Consider the following 25,815-nt stretch of genomic DNA (forward strand, 5'->3'; position numbering starts at 1 on the left):
GTGAATGTGCATTGTTTTCTTTTCAATTCTTGCTCTAAGGGGATAAGCAAGCTGCTAGTTTGTTGATGTACAGAATTTCTAATAATAAATCAATGCTTAAATATACAGCTCTAAACCTGGAACTATATTTACAATGTGCAGCTGATTTTGTTTTTCAGCTGATTTTGTTTTTGAGCGGTACATTGATATCTTTTTCCATCGATATATCAATAAGTTTTTTTGATATATCGAGGGCTGATAATGATATTTTTTTTAAATATCCATATATCGAATTCTCGATATTTTTAAAAATATTAACAGTCCTATTGTGTACCCAGTGATGCTTCAAACCATCATGCAAGGTGCCGGGCCTGTATTACAATGACAAATGCAACCTGGCAATGTTCATTCTCTTCGGTGGCTTCACACACGGATACATCCATTGTGATGTTGGACACAGAACTGAAACTCATCTGAATAGACAATGTGTAATTCCTGTGTCCAGTGTTGTCATATGACACTACACTCCTTGCTGCCATGAAAGCCCAAGGCATTCCTGGAACTGTGCACTGGCTGTGTTGGTACTTGTGTTCCTTCAACGAGCCTGTTCCTTGATTCAAGGTACGTGGCATAGCTTTATGATTTATAGCGAACAATATGTCGTCTGGCCTCTTGGGCACTAATTGCTTGAGGACTCAAGATCCAGCATGACATTGGGATGGGGTTCTCCTGAATCCTTAGATTCCAAATTCGCAATATGGTCAGGGGATCCTGACCAACACAAGCAGCAATATCATGGAATGTTGAATGTCTTGATAGGTCCAATCCTGCAGCAGTCAAATTCTGACAGCTGCTGATAACAAGTTTCTCCTTTTCATATGAGGCATAACATGATCTTGTAAAAAATAATCAACATTTAAATATGATTAGTGAGTGAGAAACCTACTGTGAAATCTATCCTTGCAGACAGAATGCAAATTGTATTACTCCAACCTATTGTGTGGGGTTGTGCTGAAATGGCAACCATTAGTACTCAAAATAAGTAGCACTGACATTTGTCACATGCTAATTACATTGTACTGGAACTTCAACAGCCAGCAGTCTAAGTTCTGCTACTAGGTGCTTGCAAGTCATTGTAAACTAAAGTATGTTTCCATTAATCAATGCTGAAACCATAACTTTTAGGCGATTACTTACAGGAATGTGAAGGAAGTATCTAGCAGCTATTACTTTATAAATTACAGGCATTTAAATTGTTTACAGTCAATGGAACATAATCTTCCTTTACTCACAGACAAAAATACTGAGAAACTGTGCAAATTATCAGTATATTATAATGAAAATAAAAACTGTCTCCTTCAAACAGTTTTATTTATTGGTCTTACCTTTGATGTTAAGTTAATGCAAGCATCATCATCAAGTATTTCTCTCACACTAGATGGTACAGCTGTTGATGTGACTGCATAATTTACTGCCTTAACTGCTTCTTCAAAATTTTCTTCCAGTTCAACATTGCCATGTTCATCACGAAACATACCTACACAGCAAAAAACCTAATTTTATGTAAATCAGAGACTAAAGATATCTAAAATCTTTTAAGAATGTCAGAATGGTTGTTACCGCAAAATATGACAATAATGTTAGATGCAGCAGAATACAGAATACTTCCATAGTTCTTAGGATAAAACAAATGATCAATCACAGCTCTCCCCCAACACACATCATTATCTGAACTTGAAGTGACTGTATGAAAAAAAAAAATCACGATTGGCAGGTAATATGAACCTTGTCCATTCTCTGAAAGTCCAGCATTATACTTCCAAAGTTTAACACCAAATGAACTTAAGTTTTATCAAAACAAAACTTCTGATCATCATCAAGTATGTCTCTTACACTAGATGGTACAGCTGTTGTGACTGCGTAATTTACAGCCTTAACTTTGCCCCAAGTCCAAATGCTACTCTCAAAGAATTCTGTATACCTCAATACAGCAATCTTGAAGACACACTATATGGCCGTGGAGGTCTGCAAATATTTTCTTCAGTACTTATTATGGTAAAGCCTTGATCAGACAATGTTGCAAAAATAAATGAGTGTCATCAAGTACATCATATCATTTAATCTAGGAATAAGACAATTATATTTATAATGTTTCTCTACATTTTTTCTTCATGTATGGATGGAAAGCCTCAATGCATCTTCTAAATGAGGGAACCATTGTAACCACTGTATGCTGTCAGTTTTACTCTTTTAATGCACCAGTCATATAAATAGAAGAGATAGAGAAGATCCAACGGAGAGCAGCGCGCTTCGTTACAGGATCATTTAGTAATCGCGAAAGCATTACAGAGATGATAGATAAACTCCAGTGGAAGACTCTGCAGGAGAGACGCTCAGTAGCTCGGTACGGGCTTATGTTGAAGTTTCGAGAACATACCTTCACCGAGGAGTCAAGCAGTATATTGCTCCCTCCTACGTATATCTCGCAAAGAGACCATGAGGATAAAATCAGAGAGATTAGAGCCCACACAGAGGCATACCGACAATCCTTCTTTTCACGAACGAGACTGGAATAGAAGGGAGAACCGATAGAAGTACTCAAGGTACCCTCCGCCACACACCGTCATGTGGCTTGCGGAGTATGGATGCAGATGTAGAATTACATTACTGGCCAGTTTCGGCCTTAGGCTATTATCAAACATCTGCAAGTAACACCAAAAGGACAGTAAATTAGTAAGACATTTAGTGATAACACTACACTTGACAGTTGTTCAAATTACTCACATGATATTGTTGACATGTGTGTCGTATTTAAAAATGTTTGTTTCATTTTATTTGGGGACAGACATGTTCTGACACACACACACACACACAAAACACACACACACACACACACACACACACACACCAAGAACAACTTCACAAATTGTAGGCAAAAACCTTACTAACAGGTATCTTGCAAGTCCTTGCACAGTCATTCAGCAGCATACTGTGTACTTTTCCAAACTCATTCACATACATAACTGTTACAAATCATGGGAAACATGCGTCAACCAACAGGCATTCTAAGGGTGGTCATTTTGCAGAGACAAAGTTATCACCAGAGCAAGCTGCAGTCATGCATCTCATAAAGCAGCCAATACAAATGTTAAATGAGCAAACAGACTTAGGTAATACTAGCTTTTTAAACAATTTTAATTTAGTTTACAAGTTATGTGAATTAAAAACAAGAGGGACTGATCTTATCACCATGAAATCTGGATGGTAGTTGCAGAGCAGTATTGTCTCTGCATAACAGTGGATCTGTAATTTTCCTAATGAAGAAAATTATTGATTTTAGTACATTATTTTCAGAATACGAACACATGAGACTACTTTAGTAAAAAATATTGCCAGAAATATGTATTTTCAAACAGCAGTAACGAAGTAAATCGTTTTAGTATCTGACAACAGTATTTTTAACAGTATTGATGGACTGTGATCAGATATACGGATTGTTTTACTACAGTAGCAAGGGACAGTAAAGTTGTGCCATGGTTTGTGTAATGACAAAATGCACAGAGACTTATTCAAGAACGGCATATCAAACAGGTCATTTTAAAAAAAGGTAATAATACCACCTAGCATCATTGTAGCAATAACGGAAGTTTAATTACGCCTAAAAATGTTGTCAAAGTCCATCATGTAAGAAGTTTAATAAGAATTAATTACAGGTACGCACGACTGTGATCACATGACTGCAGCTCCCCCAGGCAATAACTTTGTCTCTGCAAAATGACAATTGTTAGCATGCTCTTTGGTTGAGGGATATTTCCCAAGATATGTAACAGTTATATGTATGTATGAGAGTGGAAAAGTACATAGCATGCTACTAAATGAATGTGCAAGGTCTGACAGGCCATCTGTCTGTAAGGTTTTTGCCTATGTGACATTTTGTGAAAGTTGTTTTTGTAAGCTGATTAATATCTGCAAGACTATATTTGTAACGTTCGACATTTTTGTGTGTGAGAACGTGTCTGTCCCCACATAACACGAAACAAATAATTTTAAATATGAAATCAAATTCCAGGGAAAAGATATATTGCTACTCACCATAAAGATGACACATTGAGTTGCAGACAGGCACAACGAAAAGACACATACACACAGCATCTGACCAAAGCCTTCTTCAGTAAAGGAAATGCACACATTCATTTGCACATGCAAGCACACCTCACACACATGACCACCGCTGTCTCCAGCTCAGACCAGAATGCATCTGTCACATAGCATGGAAGCAGCAATCTATAAGGGGTGGGGAGAGAACAGCATGGTATAGGTGGGGGAGGGGAAGAGTGCTGTCTGGCAGAGAGTACATGGACTAGACTGCCAACAGGCACAGTGTTGGGCGGCTGTGGAGCAGGGAGGTGGGGAGAGGGATGGGGGAACAGGGAGTGAAAAATGAGAGAAGCGGAGAAGGGGAAACACATGCAGGTGTGTAGGTAGAGGAAGCTGCACACAAAGACGGTGGGAGATGAGAATAGGAAGGAGGTGACAACGGAGGAGGTGGAGGGTGTGGGGAAAATAGGTTACCACAGAATGGATTCAGGATAGTTTCTGCAGCAGAAAATATATTGTAAGGATAACTCCTATCTGCGCAGTTCAGAAAAACTGGTGGCGAAGCAGCCACTGAAATTGAGCATGTTGTGTTGAGTTGCATATTATGCCAGACAATAGTCTATTTTGCTCTTGGCCACAGTTTGGCAGTGGCCATTCATCCTGGTGGACAGCTGGTTGATGGTCATACTAATATAAATCGCTGTACAATGACTGCAGCTGAGCTGATATATGACGTGAGTGCTTTCAGAGGGGGTCAGGCCAATGATGGGGCAGGATAAGCCTGTGACAGGACTGGAATAGAAAGTGCTGGACTGGTCATGTCTTGCACCTGAATCTTTCATAGGGATATGATCCCTGTGGCAATGGGTTGGGATTGGGAATGGCACAGGGACAAACTAGGATGATTTGGAGGATGAGTGAGCAACTGACCACAACTACAGGAGAGGTGGGAAGTATCTTGGGTAAGATGTTCCTCATTTCGGGGCACAATGATAGGTAATCAAAGCCCTGACGAAGGATGTGGTTCAGCTGATCCAGTCCGGGCTGGCATTGGATGACGAAAGGCTCTGTAGCTGGTTCTTGGGGGGGGGGGGGGGGGGGGGGGTTCAAGGATTGGGCAAGTGTGGGGAAATGGCACAGGAGATCTGTTTGTGGACTAAATCTGGGGGAATGGGTTGAAATCAGACCAAGTCGTTGGGGCAGGGGTGTACGGGGTTCAGCCAAGACTGGAGAGCATCATCTCTCCAGGAAAACTGGCCTCAGTATTCCAAGCTGGAATTACTGCAATCAGGGCATGTGTGGAGGAGAATATGCATATGTGCTACAAGGACCGTAGCATCTACATCTATTCAGGCAGCCCTGAAATCACTGTCAGCACCTGCAACGAGATCTAAGATTGTTGCAGAATGTCACAGGGCTCTGGTGGAGCTAGGGAGAAGCAATAGGATACTGTGGGTCCCTGGCCACTGAGGGATCTGTGGCAATGAACAAACTGACAGACTGGCCAGGATGGGGGCAACGACTCCATTTATTGGACTGGAACCTGTCCTGACAATCACCAAGGCTATGATAAACTAGAACTACGGAACTGGCTTAGGAAACAGCACGAAGAATATTGGATCAAGGTCCATAAACAAAGACATGGTAAGGCAATTATACCCAAGCCATGCTTTTAAAGAAGCTCTGTAATCCTGGGATTGAACAGGAAAGAGATCAAACTCATGACTGGTCATGGGAATTTCAAAAAACACCTACACACAATGGGTATAGCGGAAGAAGACCCTAAATGTAGGATCTGTGATGAGGGTGAAGAAACTGCATCACACTTAATCTTCGAATGCATGGCATTGGAGAGCGAAAGATACAGAATCTTCGGGACAACTAGACCTGAAGAAATTGTGTCTAACAAAAAACTGGTAAAGGGACTCGTTGAACTAATCAAGGGCATTAGTTGAATTTACTGGATGTGCAGGGAGCAATGCCACACAATAAACCCGATTTCGGTGCAGGCAGTGGCGGGTCAGACCTAAGCTGTTTAAGCTTCCCTGTCAAAATCAAATCTGGAGGATAGTACCTGTCTGTGAAGGTCTTGGTGAGAACCTCAGTATACTGGACACGGGAGTTCTTGCCACTGCAAATATGCTGCCCTCGGGTGGCCAGGCTGTATGACAGGGATTTATTGGTGTAGAAGAGACGGCAGCTGTCAATATGCAAGTACTGTTTATGGTTGGTGGGTTTACTGTAGACAGAGGTGTGGATGGATCCATCAGAGAGGAGGGTCAACGTCCAGGAAGGTGGTATGCTGGGATGAAGAGGACCAGGTGAAGTGGATGGGAGAGAAGGTGTTGAAGTTGTGAAGGAATGAGGACACAGAGTGTCTTGGCCCCGAGTCCAGATCATGAAGATATCAATGAATCTGAACGGTACTAGGGTTTTGGTATTTTGAGAGGTTAGGAAGGTCTCGTCTCCCATAAACAGGTCGGCATAAGAGGGGGCCATACAGGTAACCATGGGTGTGGCGCAGATTGGTAACCATGGGTGTGGCGCAGATTTGTTTGTATACTTTCCCCTCAAAGTAGTTGAGTTGTGAGTTAGGGTAAGGCACATCAGGAATGAGGTTGTGGGTTTGGAGTCTGAAGGGCAATAGGAAAGGTAATGCCCAATAGTGGTAAGACCATGGGCACGAGGGATGTTGGTGTATAGAGAAGTGGCGTCAACAGTGACAATTGGAGATCCACGAGGTAAGGATGGTGGAGATCCGGTGAATGAAGTAGTTTGAAGTAGTTGGTATCTCTGACATGGGAGGCTAGATAACAGGCAATTGGAGCTATTGGTCAATGAGGGGCAAAATTCTTTCATTTGGGGCACAATAACCAGTTACAATGGGGCATCCAGGATTGTCGAGTTCATGGATTTTGAGGAGCATGTACAAGGTTGGTGTGTGGACTGTCATCAGGGTGAGAAGGGAAATGGATTCAGGAGAAAGGTTCTGAAAAGGGCGTGAGGCTTTAAGCAGGGATTGGAAGTTATGTTGGACTTCTGGGATAGGATCAGTCTGGCAAAGTTTCGATGAAGAAGTCAAGTGACTGGCAGAGGCCTTCTGCCAGGTAGTCACTGCAGTTCATAACAACAGTAGTGATGCATTTGTCTGCAAGGTAGGATTATTAGGTCAGGATTTGTTTTGAGTTTTGTATGGCTGTCCTTTCTTCTGCTGAATGCTTTGTATTCTGGTGAAGGGGCCTGAGGAAAGGTAGTGAGACCAAGCTGGAGCTAAGGAATTCCTAGAAGTTGACCAGGGGATGGTTAGGTGGGGTGGGGGGGGGGGGGGTGGGGGGGGGGGAGGATCACAGTTGGTTGGTGGTATGAACTGGGAGGGGCAATGTTCACTGTTCAGGTTAGGCTGACTTTCATTGGTAGGATTGGTGGCAAAGAAGTTTTTCTATTGTAGAGATTGAGAAAAGCAGAGTATGTCTTTGTTAAATCCAACGTAGTTAAATTTGGATGTAGGGCTATAGGTGAGGCCTTTGAATAGGACAAACTTCTCTGGGGCTGAGGGTTTTAGTGGAAAGGTTAACAACAAATAAATGGTTCGAATGGCTCTGAGCACTATGAGACTCAACTGCTGAGGTCATTAGTCCCCTAGAACTTAGAACTAGTTAAACCTAACTAACCTAAGGACATCACACACATCCATGCCCGAAGCAGGATTCGAACCTGCGACCGTAGAGGTCTCGCGGTTCCAGACTGCAGCGCCAGAACCGCGCGGCCACTTCGGCCGGCCGGTTAACAACAGTCTCATGGGAATTTGGTGGGGTGTTGGTAGGGAGTTTTGCGGGATGTGGCAAGTTTTAAAGGTAAGCTAGGAAGTTTGCGGATGCTATTAGGAGGAACACTGTGGGTAAGATAAGGTTTGGATAGCTGTGCCCCAATGTAGCAGTAGACTGGTTGGAAACTTGTGGAGATGGTGTCCAGAATGCTCCTCCAGCTGTAGAGCAAAGGACTCAATGGGAGCAAAGGACTCAATTTCAGAGATGTGATATGTGTGGCACGGACTGCACAGTAACAGTATCTTGCGGAGGGAGCAGAGGTGGTTCTGGGATGCCTGTGCTATGGAGATGGGTGTTTTTGCAATACCAGGTTTGTGAGGACTAGGGGCTGGCAGAATCTGAGAATGTGAATGTCACTGTTGAAAGGAGAGGTGAGATCAAGAGCAAGGAATCTTGGTGGTTAAGCTGTTGGCAAGGATTCCATGATTTAGGCAGCATTTAAGAACCAGGATGTGAGACTACGTTTTAGCCAGGGAAATGGATACCTTTCTGAATTGGTGCAGAAAGATGGAACATGGGTCCATTGTGACAGAAATGGTATAGGGGAAGTGGGAATGACGCTGAAATGGGTAAATTAAGGTGTAAGTGGTTGTGAGGGTAGCTGGATAACAGGAAAAAAATTGCATATACACACACAAAAATCTCCACAAATACATAAAAATAAGTACAAATGACTGAAACTACATATGAACATCTTAAAAACATACAGAGATGAGGGAGAAAATGATTGGATGAGGGATGGGAGTATGCATGTATTGGGATAAGGGTGGAGAGGAGGAAGGGGGATTCGTTAGATCGAGGAACACAAGTTTGCGTGGAAAATAAAATGGTAAAATATGCGAAGATCAGGGAGGAAGTGGAATCAATAGCAGTAAATACAATTATCAGTAGGAAGGATTAGGTGCATCAAATGCTGCATCAACAAGCTGCGCAGTCACGTAGCCATGTGTTGTGCACAGATGAGATTGTTCATTCAGTGTTGGTCAGAAGTGTGAGTGGTTTGGAGGGTGGAGAATTAACACAGGAAAGAAGAGACAGAATAGACACCAAGGAGAGTAATCCCACAGAGAATTGTAACAAGCAACTCAATGTGTCATCTTTACAGTGAGTAGCAATCTATCTCCTCATTTTTATTTTTTTTAATGTGACACACACACATCACCAATATCGTGTAAATAATTTCAACAACGATCAAAATGTGCAATGTAATGTTGTCACTTACATATATCTTACCTAGCTCTGTAACGTGCCAACTGAAGACGATGGAGAAGCCAGATCACTATACATGAGAGCCCCCCTGTGGTAGGTGGAATGGAGGACTGCCTCTCATCATCTGCAGCAAGCTATCAAAGGGCCTGGAGTCACTGTTGCAGTGGCTCTCTGGACAATGGGACGTCTGGCCGAGGTGGCAAAGGCACCCTGAATCCAACCCAGAGTCCACCCAAAAAATGCACACCCACATTAAACAGTGTTGCTTCATCTTCAGGCTCACTCGGGTCATGTTAAGAGAAGGAGCGTTCTATGAGGACGCCTATGCGATAATTCTGCCGATCTATGACGATGATGAGCATTGACCTATAAGAACCTAAAAAGAGCTGCAGAGTCTGATTTATGTGACCCCATGGCTTTTGGCATTTGACTTTAAAAAGTGCGAACAAAATGTTCTGTGCCATTACCAGTGGGATGAAAGGGTAAGATCGTTAAATGCTTAAGGCCATTGTGAGTATTGAATTGCTAGAACTCTTAATGTATTGTAATGAGGTCCAGAACCATGGTGTGGGGTGTTCTCTTGGCAGCAAGAATGTTTTCGAAGACCCACACTATCAATGATGTCATCTGCTGCAACCTGACAACATAATGAAAATAAGTCCACCACAATAAACAGATGTGCAGGCTGCACAGTGACTGACTGCTCATGTGACATCATCATCCAAGAGCGACCAGTAGACATTCAGTTGGTCCCACAGTGGGAATGGTGGAGTAGCTGCAAAACCCATTTCTGCTGGGATGGTGGCACCACCACCCCAGCAGTTATCTGTTTGTGTTAGTAGCAGGATGCATTGATGCATTTGAAATTGATGTTATGGGACGAAGATGCAGTGTAGGCTTGGTGGTACTGTTGCCACCGACAACCTGATCAACCATCCTATGTGGATATGCTGAAGAAGTGTATCACACCTAGATGCTGCTGGAACATCTCTAGAATTGACTGGAAATGTTCCGAGAACTGCTCTATTCGGATGTTCATCTGAAAACAGACTGTTTCCTGCCTGTCGAAAAATGGGTCTGGGCCCATGAGAAGTCAAAACAAGGTGTCCACATTTGAATGTTGAGTGGATGGAGGGTAGTGTATTTTATTGAATACTGATAGTTTGATAAATATTAGACTGATCAATTCAGAAAATGGGCAGTGCAGTCTGGAAGCTGAGCCTTGGCCCCAAACAGTAATAATAATGGTTACGATTCTTAATTAAATGGAACTTCTAGCCATTAAGACGTGACATGTATGCACACTGAAAATAATAGCCAACACCTCCTTTCCAATTTGAGATTAATAGTTCTGGGCCTGATTTAATGTTTTGGACTTCAATGCAATAATGTTGTTGTTGGCAAGATTATGAGGACGGTCCCAATGCCAACGCAATGACGCATCCACAGACAGAATAATAAATGAGGCTTGTATGTAATTACACAGAGTGCAGGATGAAGGTTTGATTTCAAGGTTTCAAATGCCTTCTGAAAATGGTCAAACCAAATAAATGGAATTCCCATATTGGCATAACCAATTCAATGAGTAGGCGATAGAAGTCGCGCATGGGGTGGACTGGGCACAATAGTTATCCTTGCTAAAAACAGGGAGATCTTTTACTGACTGGTATTTTGTGGTTTAGGTATTGTTTATATGGACTGCAAGTTCTCTTTACTGAAACTGTAGCTCAGGTACTTAACAGAAATGATCTTTGTTAGTATGTCCTGTTATCAAAATGCCATCTAGACTACATAGTAGGGGACATCTTTAATAGCCTGTTCTAAAAATCTTTGAAATACAGCCGGTGTATTAGCGAGTTTATGGTAATTGATCATACTGATCAGTGTTTGCGTTTACAGTTACTGTTCAGAGATCTTTCACTCCAAATTCAGTATATATCAATGTGAATAAATGTATATTTTTGAAATTTACGGATGTTGTGCACACCCTACTTCATAGTAAATTGAGGTTTGTGATTTAACAAAAAACAATCAGTTCAGATCGCACACACGGATCAATGGACTGAGTTCTCTCTTTATAACACACTAGTATCCCTGTGCTAGGCAGCAGCTGGTGAAAGTGCCTGTTGCACTTACAACACTTCCGAGCATCGACTCCACATGGGCATACATAAAACCTATTTTTATTTATTTTGTAACTAGGTTGCTTCTCTAATGTTATTTAAGGTGATTCCTGGCCTACTTTATTAATTTCAAAGATGTTACTGGTCTGAAGGTGGTTTAAGTATGACAGGAACCGGTTACCATACCATTAAAATAAACACCATTTGCAATCTGGATTGATTAGCTTTTAAATACAAGTTTACTGACATTTAAGAGTTCTAAAATTATTAGTCTGTGATTTAGTTACTGTAGCATATATAATAACTGACATTTTGTGTTACATTTAGTCTTCCCTTTCGACAGGCATCTGTATTATCTGCATTTAGCATAAATAAATGCTATTTTCGAGTTTTTTAGTGACAATAACCTCATAAAAAGTTTCAGGAAATTAGTAACTTTTATGCCAGTTTTGTCCGTTCCCTTAAAAGAAATCTCATTTTGCCTGCAGTTCTTAAAGGGAAACAGTAACAATAATAGCTTAACAGATAAAGAGAATAACAGAGAATCAGCGGGCTTATTTTAATCTTATTTGTTTACAGTTCTGCAAAACGCTGCACCATCCACAGAGCAGCACCATCACTAAAGTTGATTTTGAATGTGGGATGAGTCAGATGATGTTCCTAAGGTCCACGTGTAACTGTAGGCTTCCGCGGCTGGTGGCATGATGACTAAAATTCTTCTGAGTGTTGTACCATGTCATTGTACAAAATACTTGAGTGTTGTACCATGTCATTGTACAAAATACTTTAATCATAAACTTGAAACCAACATTTCGATCGTATTATAACAGCCTTCTTCAGGGCAGTCTTCGTTCGTTTTAAGTTTGTACCTAAAGTATTTTATACTATGTTAAAGTAAAAAAAATTGATAAATTGTAGAAGTGACATTTTGTAACACGTGAAGCTGCTGTATAATTTAATTTTAACGGCATTAACGGTTTCAGTCGGTGACCATTTTCCAGTATCTGTACAACATTATGGTTACACGACAATTTTCATGAAAAAAGGATGTATGAAAACTATTGTAAAATACAAGCAATAACCTACAAAGTCTTGTTAATAGTGAATGTTACATCATAAAACAAATGTCAAAATATAATATTTATAAATTATATTTTCTGTCTTGCAAAATTAGATGCATAGAGTGTCAATTACACACTTATCCAAAGAATATACAAAATATAATGGCTAAGATTTGTCATTACGACTAGTATTATCTCTGCAAAAAAATATCACAAAAAATTTCACTATATATTATAGTCCAAATGATTTGATTGTCTCAAGTGGCAATGAGAGTAAATAATACTGACTATGAACTAATAAACTACTACTGGCAGTACTTGTACTACAGCAGCTGATGTCACTAATAGTGCTTATAGCAACAATAAGAATACCAACAATAATGATAGTGGCAGGTATAAAAATAATTTATAGGTGTACAAAGATACAGGTTTTCTGGTATAGTGAGTTCTGGGCAAATGAAATTTAATGACACTGCACCAGCTAAGAAAATTGGGAAATGAGGAAGATCAGGCTAGAAAGAAGGATGTACAAGGTGACAACTGTGTACAGGGACAATGGTAATCCTTAATATTGCTTTAGTAGATATGTCATTAACTATCTGCTGAAACATCTTTTTTTGGGGGGGTGGGGGTGAAATCCCCTCTCACATGAGATCCATCTCCCTCTCTGCTTTGTGTAGAGCGGCAGCTCGTCTGCTAAATTCTTTCCATCCCTTAAATGTGTCACAAGTATTGATCTGTTGCTTTTGTTGGTGTAACAATGTTCTTTATATCAAGTTGTTGTTGCTTTTTTTCACCAGTCTGCCCAAGTAAAATTTATTGCAATCATTGCATTGTATTTCATTTAAGCTCAACTGGTGGTAGTGGAGTATTGGGTCAGCTTTATATCCTACATGGATGGCATTGTACTGCCAGCCCAAAAACCAATTTTTGTTACAGTTTTTTTTTTTTTAAATATGTAGATAATTTTGTCAGATATTTGTCCAAAATATGATAAGATTGCATATCTTGGTTTATGTTTTTCCTCTTCATTTATTAAGGTTGTTTCTCCTACTTACCTTATCTCCACAGATTTTATTAACTAATGAAAGATTGTATCTTTTTATAGGGCTGTGTGTGTCAATGTATTTATCTGTATTTCAATGTTCTTATCATATAGTGGTAAGCAGATTATTCTGTCTCCCATGGCATGAAAAAATACTTTCTTATGTGTCATGGGATAATATGAGGTAATGTGGATTAACCCACCAGATATGGTTGGTTTTCAGAAACTGTTAAATGTACAAGTTTCATTTTCATTGTGGATAGTGACATCTAAAAAGTTTATGCCCTTCTTTTTTCATATTTAATAGTGAATTGTATATTTCTGTGAAGTTCAATAAATTTCTAATGAGGAGTGGATGCCATTTCATTTGTTTCACTGAACAAAATAATAGTGTCATCTACATAACATGTACAATACATTATGCTGCCAGCTAGCACTGGTTGCTGCTTGAAAAGTTTATTTTCTATATGTTCGAGAAAAATGTTAGGTAATATTCCAACCACATTACAGCCCTTGGCTAAGCCTATATTTCACTTGAAGGTTTTACCATTAAAACTGAAGTAGTCGTAAAATTAGAACTGTTGTAAAAGTTCAGCAAGTTCAACGATTCCTGCCTGGCTAAAAATTCAACAATTTCTGACGGGTTACATTTTGTTCTTTAGAATATCAAATATTTTGTCTTGATGGACATTTGTATATAAAAGAAATTACTCTATTATGGAATCTAAGTGTTTTTAATCCTGTTAATCACCTTATTGGTATTTTTAAAAATATGAATTATTAAAAGTGGGTTGGTGATAAATTATTGTTTTATATGACAGTTTTTATGTGCCTTTTAAGCAAGTTATTAAATTTTCTTTGGCACCTTTATTGTATTATTACCTTGGAAAATATTTAATGTTTTTTTCTGTGTAATCAGACAGATACACGATATTTGAACTTCCTTTGTCAGCTTAATTACTGTAGTACTGTGAGCCATTAATTTATTTATTTATTTTTTTTTTACTAGCAAACACCTATCAATTATACTCTTTCTAACTATTGGTAATTAATTTGTTTATTTATAGCCATAGCAAATGGATACAATCTTGAAATAGTTAATAAAATCTATAGAGAAAAGAATAATAAGATTTATAAGGTAAGTGGGAAAAATCACCTTAATAAATGATAAGGAAAAACAGGAACCAAAATAGTCAGTCTTACCATATAGGACACTGGACACATAACTGACAACTTTAGCTATGTATCTCATAAAGCAGGAATAAAAACTGGTTTTTAGAATGGTAATACAATTCAATCCAATACAGGACATAAACCTTTCCTGATAATCCAAAACGACAAATCAAATCAGACATAAATAAAATACAGTGCCATGTTTGCAGTACACTATACACTGGATAAATTGGTAAAAAGGTATTTATGTGATATAAAGAACATTGTAACACCGATAAAAGCAACTCATCAACATTTGCTACGTACTGAAGGGATGAAAAAGTGTAATAGACACAACTGGAAACAGTGTTGATATTCAACACAAAGCAGAGAAAGGTAGATATATGGACCCTATGGAAGAAAGAGATTTTTCTTTTCTTTTTTTTTTTTTTTTTTTTTTCATTATACTACAGACCCAAACTTCATTTTAAATGAACAACTTGAACTAAAAAGCATAAAATATATTGAGAATTTTCATGATTGTTATTACGAAGATTATAGTAGTCATAAAGGCAACTTTTAGCTGTTTGGTTTTCTATATTCTTTGGATAACTGTGTGATTAACACTCCACGCGTCAACTTTTTTTAACTGAAGACATTGAAATACCTCAAAACTGTACATCGGATCCAAAAAGGTCATAATTCCAATTTGTTTGTCTCAGAGAGGCACATCCAATGATACCACACTTGATCTGCTACCCCATCTCAAGCGCAGCTGGTGGGCGGGCAGGTGGGAAGGACAATTTTGAAACCTTCAATTGGAACCCCTAGTTTTTATTGCACTTTATGATTCTATGGCAAGATTTACATATGTTTTTTCTGAAGTATTTTCTGTGCTTCAGCACAAATGGTGCTGTAACTGGAGGAGTAGAAATGGATACACAATCATTATTTAAAACTTGCTACTCAATGGCCCTTGAATATGCAATGGCATGTGGGACTCCATCTGCATGCTATGAGGGGAAGACAGGCCAGTATTTCATAACTTTTAATTGGAAGCCCTATTCCTCTGATATATCAAACAGGGGACTACTCGATGTGCCATTGTGGCTGTGTAGCAAAGTACAACAAATCATAACTGGCAGTACACTGTGATTGAAGTTCACGTATTGTGCAGACGTAGAACAGATAGTGGCTCTAAACATTACAATATTTGTGCAGCGTTTATTGCCTGCACACTTATCTATCTTATTGCCTGCACACTTATCTATCATTTGGAGAACAGGGATGCAAATGGATGATGAATGTAGCAAGCATAGAAGAAAAAATTGAAGTGATCCTGATTTACAGAGGATGTATGAGAAATGTTGAGGCTGTTGCTGCCTTGTATGCTGAGCATTTTCCAGAGAAAGCTTGCTCTCATTCATTTATGTCTGACCAGCAAAAGTAAACAGAGCAAATGTATTACAGGAGAAGCTAATGAAATAGTGGCAGTGCACCATGACCCACAGAGAAGCACCCAGCAGTTACACCACCATTCTGGTGTGTCCCTAGGTAGTATTGTCACAACACTGCACCATCATAAGTATCATCCATACCACGTGTCACTGTATCAAGAACTTCATGCCATCGATTTCAATAAGTTTTACGAATGGGCACAGCAACAAATACAAGCGACCCCCACATTCTTTGCTGAGGTACTATTTTCTGATGAGACTACAATCACAAACCATGGTAGGGTTAACCAGCATAACATGCACTACTGGAGTGTAGACAATCCCCACACTGGTTACAGCAAGTTGACCATCAACATCCTTAGTCGGTTAACATATGGTGCAGCATCATGGGGAACAAATTTATTGGTCTGTATTTTATCAACAGCATGTTGAATGGATGCAAATACTGAATGTTTTTGGAACAGGAACTACTGGTACTACTGCAGGGTATGCGGTTTCACCACGATGGTTGCCCAGCACATTACTCAATTGAAGCATAGAAGGTATTAGACTGTGTTTATACTGGTCTGTGGATCGGCAGAAGTGGCCCTCTTAATTGATCTGCTAGGTTGCTGGATTTCGTTCTGTGGGTATACTAAAAAGATAAGGTGTAATGGCAAGTGCCGAAAGGCCAGAAAGACATGGTCGACCACATAAGAACTGTCTCTGCTGATATTCCCACAGACATGCTTTTTTCCTGTGTGCAGTCTTTTGAAAAGTGGATCACTAGTGTATTGAAATTGGCAGTACAACATCTGAACACTGACTGTAACTGGAAAAGTAGAGTAGTGTTCACCTCTACCCATGGCCACAGAAGTGTATCGAGTAGTCCTGTGTTCAATATGTCATAGGAATACAATATTGTGAATGGAGTTTTCAATTAGAAGTTTCGAAATACTGGCTAGTTCTACCCTCGCAGCATGGAGGTGGGGTCCCACATGCCGTTGGATGTTCAAGGAACATTGAGTGGCATGCTGTAAATTACAACTGTGTACACAGTTCTGTTCCTCTGATTCTAGCGCCATCTATGGCAAAACGAAGAAAATGCTTCAGACAAAAAGTATGTAGATTTTACCATAGAATTGTAATATGCAAAAACAACTGGGGGGTGGGGGGGGGGTGTTCCAACTGAAGACTTCAAACTTCGCTACCCCCCGTCACCCACGCTTGGGGTGGGGTGGTGGATCGAGTGCAGTATTGATGGATGTCTCCTACTCTCTCCCTCTGAGACAAACAAATGGAATTATAACTGGTTTTTGATCCAATGTGTAGTTTTCAAGACATCTCAATGTCTTCAGTTAAAATAAGCATACGCAAATCATCTCTCCCCCCCCCCCTCCCCACACACACACACACACACACACACACACACACACACACACACACACACACACACACACACAGTATACAATATTTTCAAACATCCTTTCTGCATGAAAACTGTCCTGTACCCATAATGTTGTATAACAAATCTCTGACTAAAACTGATCATACACCAGCTTCATGTGTTATATGTCATTTCTACAATACATTCAACTGATTGGAAGTTGCTGTGAATCAGTGTGTTGGGAGAGTTACTGAGAGTCGTGTACCAGAGGTACCTAAAGATACTATCCTCTGCTGCGGATTCTGCCTCCATTACACAAAGTGGAGGATCTATCACTACTCATCTACCTGATAGAGTGGCATGTCAGTAGTAGAGTTAGGTGCACTGTGCGGCGAAGACAGGGAACACAGAAGATTCATGGTATTATACTAATCCCACAACCAACAAGTTCGAGGCATGTGTTGTCTTTCATTGGAATCAAAACTGAGCCAGTGAGTCTCTCATCAGCTGTCAGCAAACCTGCTGTGACCAGTATCAAAACATGACAAATGCAAAACAGGAGGACTCTAATTAATTACTGGCATTTCAAACACGCGGCTGACAATGATGCCTCTTAAGTGAAATGGCAGCAAGGGACAAAAAGGAACACCAATTATACTCAGTGTGTATTCTTGGGGTCTCTTTCGACATGTCAAAGAAGCTATTTTGGCAGCTACCGGGGGAACAAGTCATCCAACTGCGCATTGTAGCACACACTGGAACAAATGATGCCTGTCGTCTGGGCTCTGGGATCACATTTGGATTACTCAAGCCACTGGCAGAGACAGTTGAGAAGATAGCCTTGTATGAAGATTCTGTGAGAAGGTAGGCTGTTACTTTTGGGCTTGTGCCATAAGGCTGAGAACTGTAGGGTTCCCCTAAATGGAAAGGTGTGCACAACACATCAGAGACTGTTACCAGATAGCTAACTGTGTGGGATGCAAACAACGAGTTTTTTAGATTAGGCAACTCTCCATCCAGTCCAGACAGTGATAGATAGGGTACCATCAAGTCCAGATAGGGTACCCAGAAGTATCCATTCGAGATCCAAAGAAATGCACCCTATGGGTGAGAATATTAAAATCTTAAGTGATTAACTGCCAAAGTATTAGCAACAAAGTGGCAGTGTTAGAAGTATTCCTAAAAGCTGTGCTCACTTTATACTACGTACACAAAATGGGCTAAAAGCTAACATTGATGGCAGGGAAATATTTGGGGAAAATGTAAGTGTATATTAAAAGTATAAGCTAACAAATGGAGATGGTGTATTTGTGGCAGTTGATAAGAAATGTAAATCCACCAACGCAGAAATTAAAACCACATGCAAGATTGTGGGTGCAAGGCTCAGTATCATTGGTGGGTATAAACTCAATCTGACCTTTCTATTGACCACCAGGCTCATCTCCCATTGTAACTAGAAAATTTACATCCTGTGAAACCTTACTACATGAGTTCTCTGAAATTATTTAGAATGGATTGTTCATAAGCCCATTCACGAAGGAAAAATATTGGGTCTAATAACAAGAAACAAACCTGGGCTTTTTGAGGTTGTCCACAAAGAAAATGTTATCAGTAACCATGAGGCAGTTGTAGATTAAGAAAAGGCAAACCTACGTTTCTAGCATTTGTAGACTTACAGAAAGCTTTTGACAATGCTGACTGGAATACTCTCTTTCAAATTCTGAAGGTGGCAGGGGTAAAATACAGGGAGCGAAAGGCTATTTACAATTTGTACAGAAACCAGATGGCAGTTATAAGAGTCGAGGGACATGAAAGGGAAGCAGTGGTTGGGAAGGGAGTGAGACAGAGTTGTAGCCTCTCCCCGATGTTATTCAATCTGTATATTGAGCAAGCAGTAAAGGAAACAAAAGAAAAATTTGGAGTAGGTATTAAAATCCATGGAAAAGAAATAAAAACTTTAAGGTTCACCGACGACATTGTAATTCTGTCAGAGACAGCACAGAACTTGGAAGAGCAGTTGAACGGAATGGACAGTGTCTTGAAAGGAGGATATAAGATGAACATCAACAAAAGCAAAATGCGGATAATGGAATGTAGTCGAGTTAACTCGGGTGATGCTGAGGGAATTAGATTAGGAAATGAGACACTTAAAGAAGTATTGGAGTTTTGCTATTTGGGGAGCAAAATAACCGATTATGGTTGAAGTAGAGAGGATATAAAATGTAGACTGGCAATGGCAAGGAAAGTTTTTCTGAGGAAGAGAAATTTGTTAGCATCAAATATAGATTTAAGTGTCAGGAAGTGGTTTCTGAAAGTATTTGTATGGAGAGTAGCCATGTATGGAAGTGAAACACGGACGATAAATAGTTTGGACAAGAAGAGAATAGAAGCTTTCGAAATGTGGTGCTACGGAAGAATGCTGAAGATTAGATGGGTAGCTCACATAACTAATGAGGAGGTATTGAATAGAATTGGGGAGAAGAGGAGTTTGTGGCACAACTTGACTACAAGAAGGGATCGGTTGGTAGGACACGTTCTGAGGCATCAAGGGATCACCAATTTAGTATTGGAGGGTAGCATGGAGGGTAAAAATCGTAGAGGGAGACCAAGAGATGAATACACTAAGCAGATTCAGAAGGACGCAGGCTGCAGTACGTACTGGGAGATGAAGCAGCTTGCACGGGATAGAGTAGCATAAAACCAGTCTCAGGACTGAGACCACAACAACAACAACAACAACAACATGGATCAAATAAAACTCACAGAAGGGTTTGTATTTTCTGCAAACCAGATAAAGAGCTAGTAATGTCCTATTTCCCTATTTCAATAAGGAGCTCAAAACATTTAGCTCTGGAAAGTAGCATCTAGAAGAATTGTGGTTCAGGTTTACAAGAATATTTGACAATGGACTTGATAGTTATGTACTTTGTACAACAGTTTGTGATGGTAGGAACACTCTATGGTACACTTAAAGAAACTGAGACTACTGATAATAGGTATAAAACAAAGCAAAAGGCTAGAGATAGGGAGATGCTGAAAGTGAATTTAGATGTCAAGAGCACAAGGTGTGAAACCTTCAACAACTACAACAGCTGAATATTCTATAAGTATCTCACACAAAAACAAGAGAAATTTTGGTCATATGTTAAGGCTGTTAGTGGTACTGAAATTAATGTCCAGACACTCATGGTCAGGACAGGAACTGAAATAGGAGGGTGGGGTGGGGGCAGAGGTAGCAGCAAAGCAAAAGCAGAAATGGTAAATTCTGTTCCTTTGCAAATGAAAATCCAAGGGTATTGCCCCAGTTTAATACTCATACCACTGCAAAATCAGTGATTTAGATGCTAGCGCTTGTGGTGTTGAGAAACATTTGAAATCGCTAAAACTGAACGAAGTTCCAGGGCCTGATGAAACCCTGCACATTCTATATTAATTTGCAGTCAAGCCAGCCCTCTAAACTATACTGTACAACCCTCGCACAAAAGATGTGTCCAGCAATCGGAAGCAAGCACAGCTCACACCAGTCTATAGGACAGGCCTGGCCTTGGCAGCCAGAGTCAGTGTTGTTTTTGTATGTGTGTGTGTGTGTGTGTGTGTGTGTGTGTGTGTGTGTGCGCGCGCGCCCGCGCGCGCAGTTTTTTTGTTGTGCCTGTCTGCGGCTCAAAATCTCCACAGTACGGTGAGTAGCAATCTATCCTTTTCACAATATTAATGATGTGGGAAGAGATCGATTGCTACTTACCGTAAATATGGCATGTTAAGTTGCAGACAGGCACAATTAAAGGACACTTACGCATAAGCTTTCGGCCACAGTCTTCGTCAGAAAAAAGAAAAACACATACTATTCAGAATGATTCCAGAATGAGATTTTCACTCTGCAGCGGAGTGTGCGCTGATATGAAACTTCCTGGCAGATTAAAACTGTGCGCCCGACCGAGACTCGAACTCGGGACCTTTGCCTTTCGCGGGCAAGTGCTCTACCAACTGAGATACCGAAGCACGACTCACGCCCGGTACCCACAGCTTTACTTCTGCCAGTATCTCGTCTCCTACCTTCCAAACTTTACAGAAGTTCTCCTGCGAACCAAGCAGAACTAGCACTCCTGAAAGAAAGGATATAGCGGAGACATGGCTTAGCCACAGCCTGGGGGATGTTTCCAGAATGAGATTTTCACTCTGCAGCGGAGTGTGCGCTGATATGAAACTTCCTGGCAGATTAAAACTGTGTGCCCGACCGAGACTCGAACTCGGGACCTTTGCCTTTCGCGGGCAAGTGCTCTACCAACTGAGCTACCGAAGCACGGCTCACGCCCTGTACCCACAGCTTTACTTCTGCCAGTATCTCGTCTCCTACCTTCCAAACTTTACAGAAGTTCTCCTGCGAACCATGCAGAACTAGCACTCCTGAAAGAAAGGATATAGCGGAGACATGGCTTAGCCACAGCCTGGGGGATGTTTCCAGAATGAGATTTTCACTCTGCAGCGGAGTGTGCGCTGATATGAAACTTCCTGGCAGATTAAAACTGTGTGCCCGACCGAGACTCGAACTCGGGACCTTTGCCCCAGGCTGTGGCTAAGCCATGTCTCCGTGGCTAAGCCGTGGGTACCGGGCGTGAGTCGTGCTTCGGTAGCTCAGTTGGTAGAGCACTTGCCCGCGAAAGGCAAAGGTCCCGAGTTCGAGTCTCGGTCGGGCACACAGTTTTAATCTGCCAGGAAGTTTCACATACTATTCATTCACATGCACTCTACTGCCAACTCTGGCAGTTGGGGCCATATTTTCATTATTCCAACCTGGATTTTCCATTATTTGATTCTGTCTATAACAAGGCCAGCAGAACTGATCCACAAAACTACTGTCCAATATCACTGCATCGATTTGTTGTTAAGACTTAGAACACATTATGAGAGCAAATGTCATGAGATATCTTTAGATGAGAATCATCTCCTCCACCCCGACCAGAATGGATTCCAAACATATACTTTTCAATTTGTGACTGTGTTGAGTATTTTTTGTTGGGAGTACATAGAAAATTCGGATGGAGACTCATTAACAGATGTGTGTACTAGGGCAGTGTGCTGAGGTCTCTGCTATACATGTATATTAATATTCTTGCAAACAATATTAATAGTAACCACTGACTTGTAGCGGATGGTGCAGTTACCCATAACGAAGTACTGGCTGAAGAAAGCTGCACAAATATATGTCAGATCTTGGTAAGATTTTAAAGTGGTGCAAAGATTGGTAAATTGCATTATATATTCAAAAACGTACTGTGCTCTTCATAAAATAGTATCCGATGGCTACAGTGTCGATGAGTCACAGTTGGAAACCATCAATTCATAATAATACCTGGATATAACACACTGTAGGGATTTGAATGAAATGCTCACATAAGCTTGGCTGTAGCTGGAGAAGGTGGCAGACTTCAGCTTGTTGGTAGAATGCTAGTGAAATGCAATCAGTCAACAAAGGAGATTGCTTACAAATCACTCATTTGACCCATATTCCTCAAGTTTGTCACTCCCATGCCAAATAGGACTAACGAGGGATACTGAACGTTTAGTAAAGGGAGCATGAATGGCCATATGATTGTCTAGTTCTTAGGAGTGTCTCACAGAAATGCTGAAGAAATTAAACTGGCAGACACTTAAAGATAGGTGCAAACTGTCTCAAGAAAGCCTACTCACAAATTTCAAGAACCAGCCTTAAATGGTGACTGTAAAAATATAATACATCCCTCTAGGTTTAGTTCCCATGGGGAATGTGAAGATAAGATTAGATTAATTACTGAGTGCATAGAGGCATTTAAACATTCATTCTTCCCACACTCCATATGAATGGAATGAAAAGAAATCCTGATATCTGGTACAATGCAAAGTACTCTCTACCATCCACTTCACAACGTTTTACAGAGTATGGTGTAAATGTAAATAGAGGCTACAGGATCGTCACAATGGTGGAGCCTTTGTCTGCAGGTAGAGTATTAAGTTGGGATCAGTTTTTAGGTGGTTTTTTCTGAGGATGTAAGGTTAGTTTACATGTTGAGTGATTTGGGGAATGATGGTAAGGCAAGGTTTGAGGTAAAAAATTCTGGAAAGTTAACAGGGGATGATTTGGGGGTTGTGGGGGTGGATCGTGTTTGGATGGACGAGTGAACTGAGTCAAGCAGGATTCGACATTGGTCTTTGCTGAGTCTGACTGGTAGGGTTGATGGTCTAAAAGTGTTTCCACAGTAGGGAATGGAAGGAGAAGAGAAAGGCTTTAACAAGTGCAGCACAACCGAATTTGAGAGAGGGGCAAAAGGTATGGCCTTTGGAAAGTACTAATCTTTCACACACTCATAATTCCGCTTGCGCGTTGTCCACCATCAATACTGAAATATGTGGACTGATTTGTAATTGAGACTGACACACCATTATCAAAGAGAAATACACTACTGGCTATTAAAATTGCTACACCAAGAAGAAATGCAGATGATAAATGAGTTTTCATTGAACAAATATATTATACTAGAATTGACATGTGATTACATTTTCACGCAATTTGGGTGCATAGATCCTGAGAAATCAGTACCCAGAACAACCACCTCTGGCTGTAATAACGGCCTTGATACGCCTGGGCACTGAGTCAAACAGAGCTTGGATGGCGTGTACAGGTACAGCTGCCCATGCAGCTTCAACACGATACTACAGTTCATCACGAGTAGTGACTGGCGTATTGTGATGAGCCAGTTGCTTGGCCACCAATGACCAGATGTTTTCAGTTGGTGAGAGATCTGGAGAATGTGCTGGCCAGGGCAGCAGTCAAACATTTTCTGTATCCAGAAAGGCCCGTACAGGACCTGCAACATACGGTTGTGCATTATCCTGCTGAAATGTAGGGTTTCTCAGGGATCTAATGAAGGTTAGAGCGATGGGTCGTAACACATCTGAAATGTAACGTCCACTGTTCAAAGTGCTGTCAATGCGAACAAGAGGTGACCGAGACGCCGGGTGATACGCCAGTATGGCGATGACGAATACACGCTTCCAATGTGCGTTCAGCACGATGTCGCCAAACACGGATGCGAACCATCATGATGCTGTAAACGGAACCTGGATTCATCCGAAAAAACGACGTTTTGCCATTTGTGCACCCAGGTTCATCATTGAGTACACCATCGCAGGCGCTCCTGTTTGTAATGCAGTGTCAAGGGTAACCGCAGCCATGGTCTCGGAGCTGATAGTCCATGCTGCTGCAAACGTCGTCAAACTGTTCGTGCAGATGGTTGTTGTCTTGCAAATGTCCCCAATCTGTTGACTCAGGGATCGAGACGTGGCTGCACAATATGTTACAGCTATGCGGATAAGATGCCTATCATCTCGACTGCTAGTGATACGAGGCCGTTGGGATCCAGCACGGTGTTTCGTATTACCCTCCTGAACTCACCGATTCCATATTCTGCTAACAGTCATTGGATCTCGACCAACGCGAGCAGCAATGTCGTGATGCGATAAACCGTAATCAGGATAGGCTACAATCCGACCTTTATAAAAGTCGGAAACGTGATGGTATGCATTTCTCCTCCTTACATGAGGCATCACTACAATGTTTCACCAGGCAACGCCGGTCAACTGCTGTTTGTGTATGAGAAGTCGGTTGGAAACTTTCCTCATGTCAGCACGTTGTAGGTGTCGCCACAAGCGCCTACCTTGTGTGAATGCTCTGAAAAGCTAATCATTTGCATATCACAGCATCTTCTTCCTGTCGGTTAAATTTTGTGTCTGTAGCACATCATCTTCATGGTGTAGTAATTTTAATGGCCAGTAGTGTATCACTGGATCTTCCTGTAATCCTATGTTACACAATCTTCCTAGGTACTACTACATGATCCAGCCTGTAACATTATTTATCTGAATTGACAAAGCATGTTGCCTGATACCTGCTGCACTTTGACACTTCTCTGCAATAGGCCCTTTAGAAAAATATTGGTGACTTTCTACTTGGTAATGAGTACATTCACAGCATGAATGCAACGTAAAACTGTCTGGACAACTAGGGTTCATCTGAAGCTGCCATGACCAGCAACTCTAAACAACAAGAGGTTGGTGTAAAATGGGGCTAGCATGCTTCTGCCAAGCAAGACATGTTTATCACATTATGATCCACAGGGTGCATATGCAGACAAGAAAAAAAATTCCGGATTTTCTCCACATTTCCTGGTTAAAAACAGACTTTACTTTTTCCTGAGTCAAAATTCACTTTTTCCCGGCCGAAAGTACACTATAGCCTGGTTAAAAGTACAGTTTTTCCACATTAAGAGATAATATACAAGGTGTGATCAAAAAGTAACAGGATTTTTTCTTTTTCTTGAGGAATCTTTATTTTTTCATCAACATCAACTTTGTCCCCTTCAAAGTAATCTCGCTCAAATGCAATACACTTGTGCCATGCTTCTGGAACTCACTTTTTGCTATGGTATTCAGATCCTTCAGCAATTCTGTTTTTATCTCATCAA

At 40.8% G+C, this 25,815-nt stretch overlaps 2 protein-coding genes across 2 annotated transcripts in view; one reads left to right on the plus strand and one right to left on the minus strand.

Moving 5' to 3' along the window:
- The window catches only part of LOC126483603 (vesicle-associated membrane protein-associated protein B), a 47,657-nt gene extending 33,451 nt beyond the window's left edge, over nucleotides 1-14,206 (plus strand). Inside the window, exon 7 of the mRNA XM_050106648.1 lies at nucleotides 11,816-14,206. The gene's annotated coding sequence lies outside the window, so the exon portion shown is untranslated. The remainder of the gene's footprint in view (nucleotides 1-11,815) is intronic.
- Nucleotides 1-25,815, minus strand: part of LOC126483527 (NEDD8-activating enzyme E1 regulatory subunit) — a 47,088-nt gene that overhangs the window by 12,071 nt on the left and 9,202 nt on the right. The window contains exon 5 of the mRNA XM_050106627.1: nucleotides 1,365-1,516. Within this exon, the coding sequence (XP_049962584.1) occupies nucleotides 1,365-1,516 (152 nt within the window). The remainder of the gene's footprint in view (nucleotides 1-1,364; nucleotides 1,517-25,815) is intronic.

This window comes from Schistocerca serialis, chromosome 1, assembly GCF_023864345.2.
Source record: "Schistocerca serialis cubense isolate TAMUIC-IGC-003099 chromosome 1, iqSchSeri2.2, whole genome shotgun sequence".
Taxonomy (NCBI): Eukaryota; Metazoa; Arthropoda; class Insecta; order Orthoptera; family Acrididae; genus Schistocerca; species Schistocerca serialis.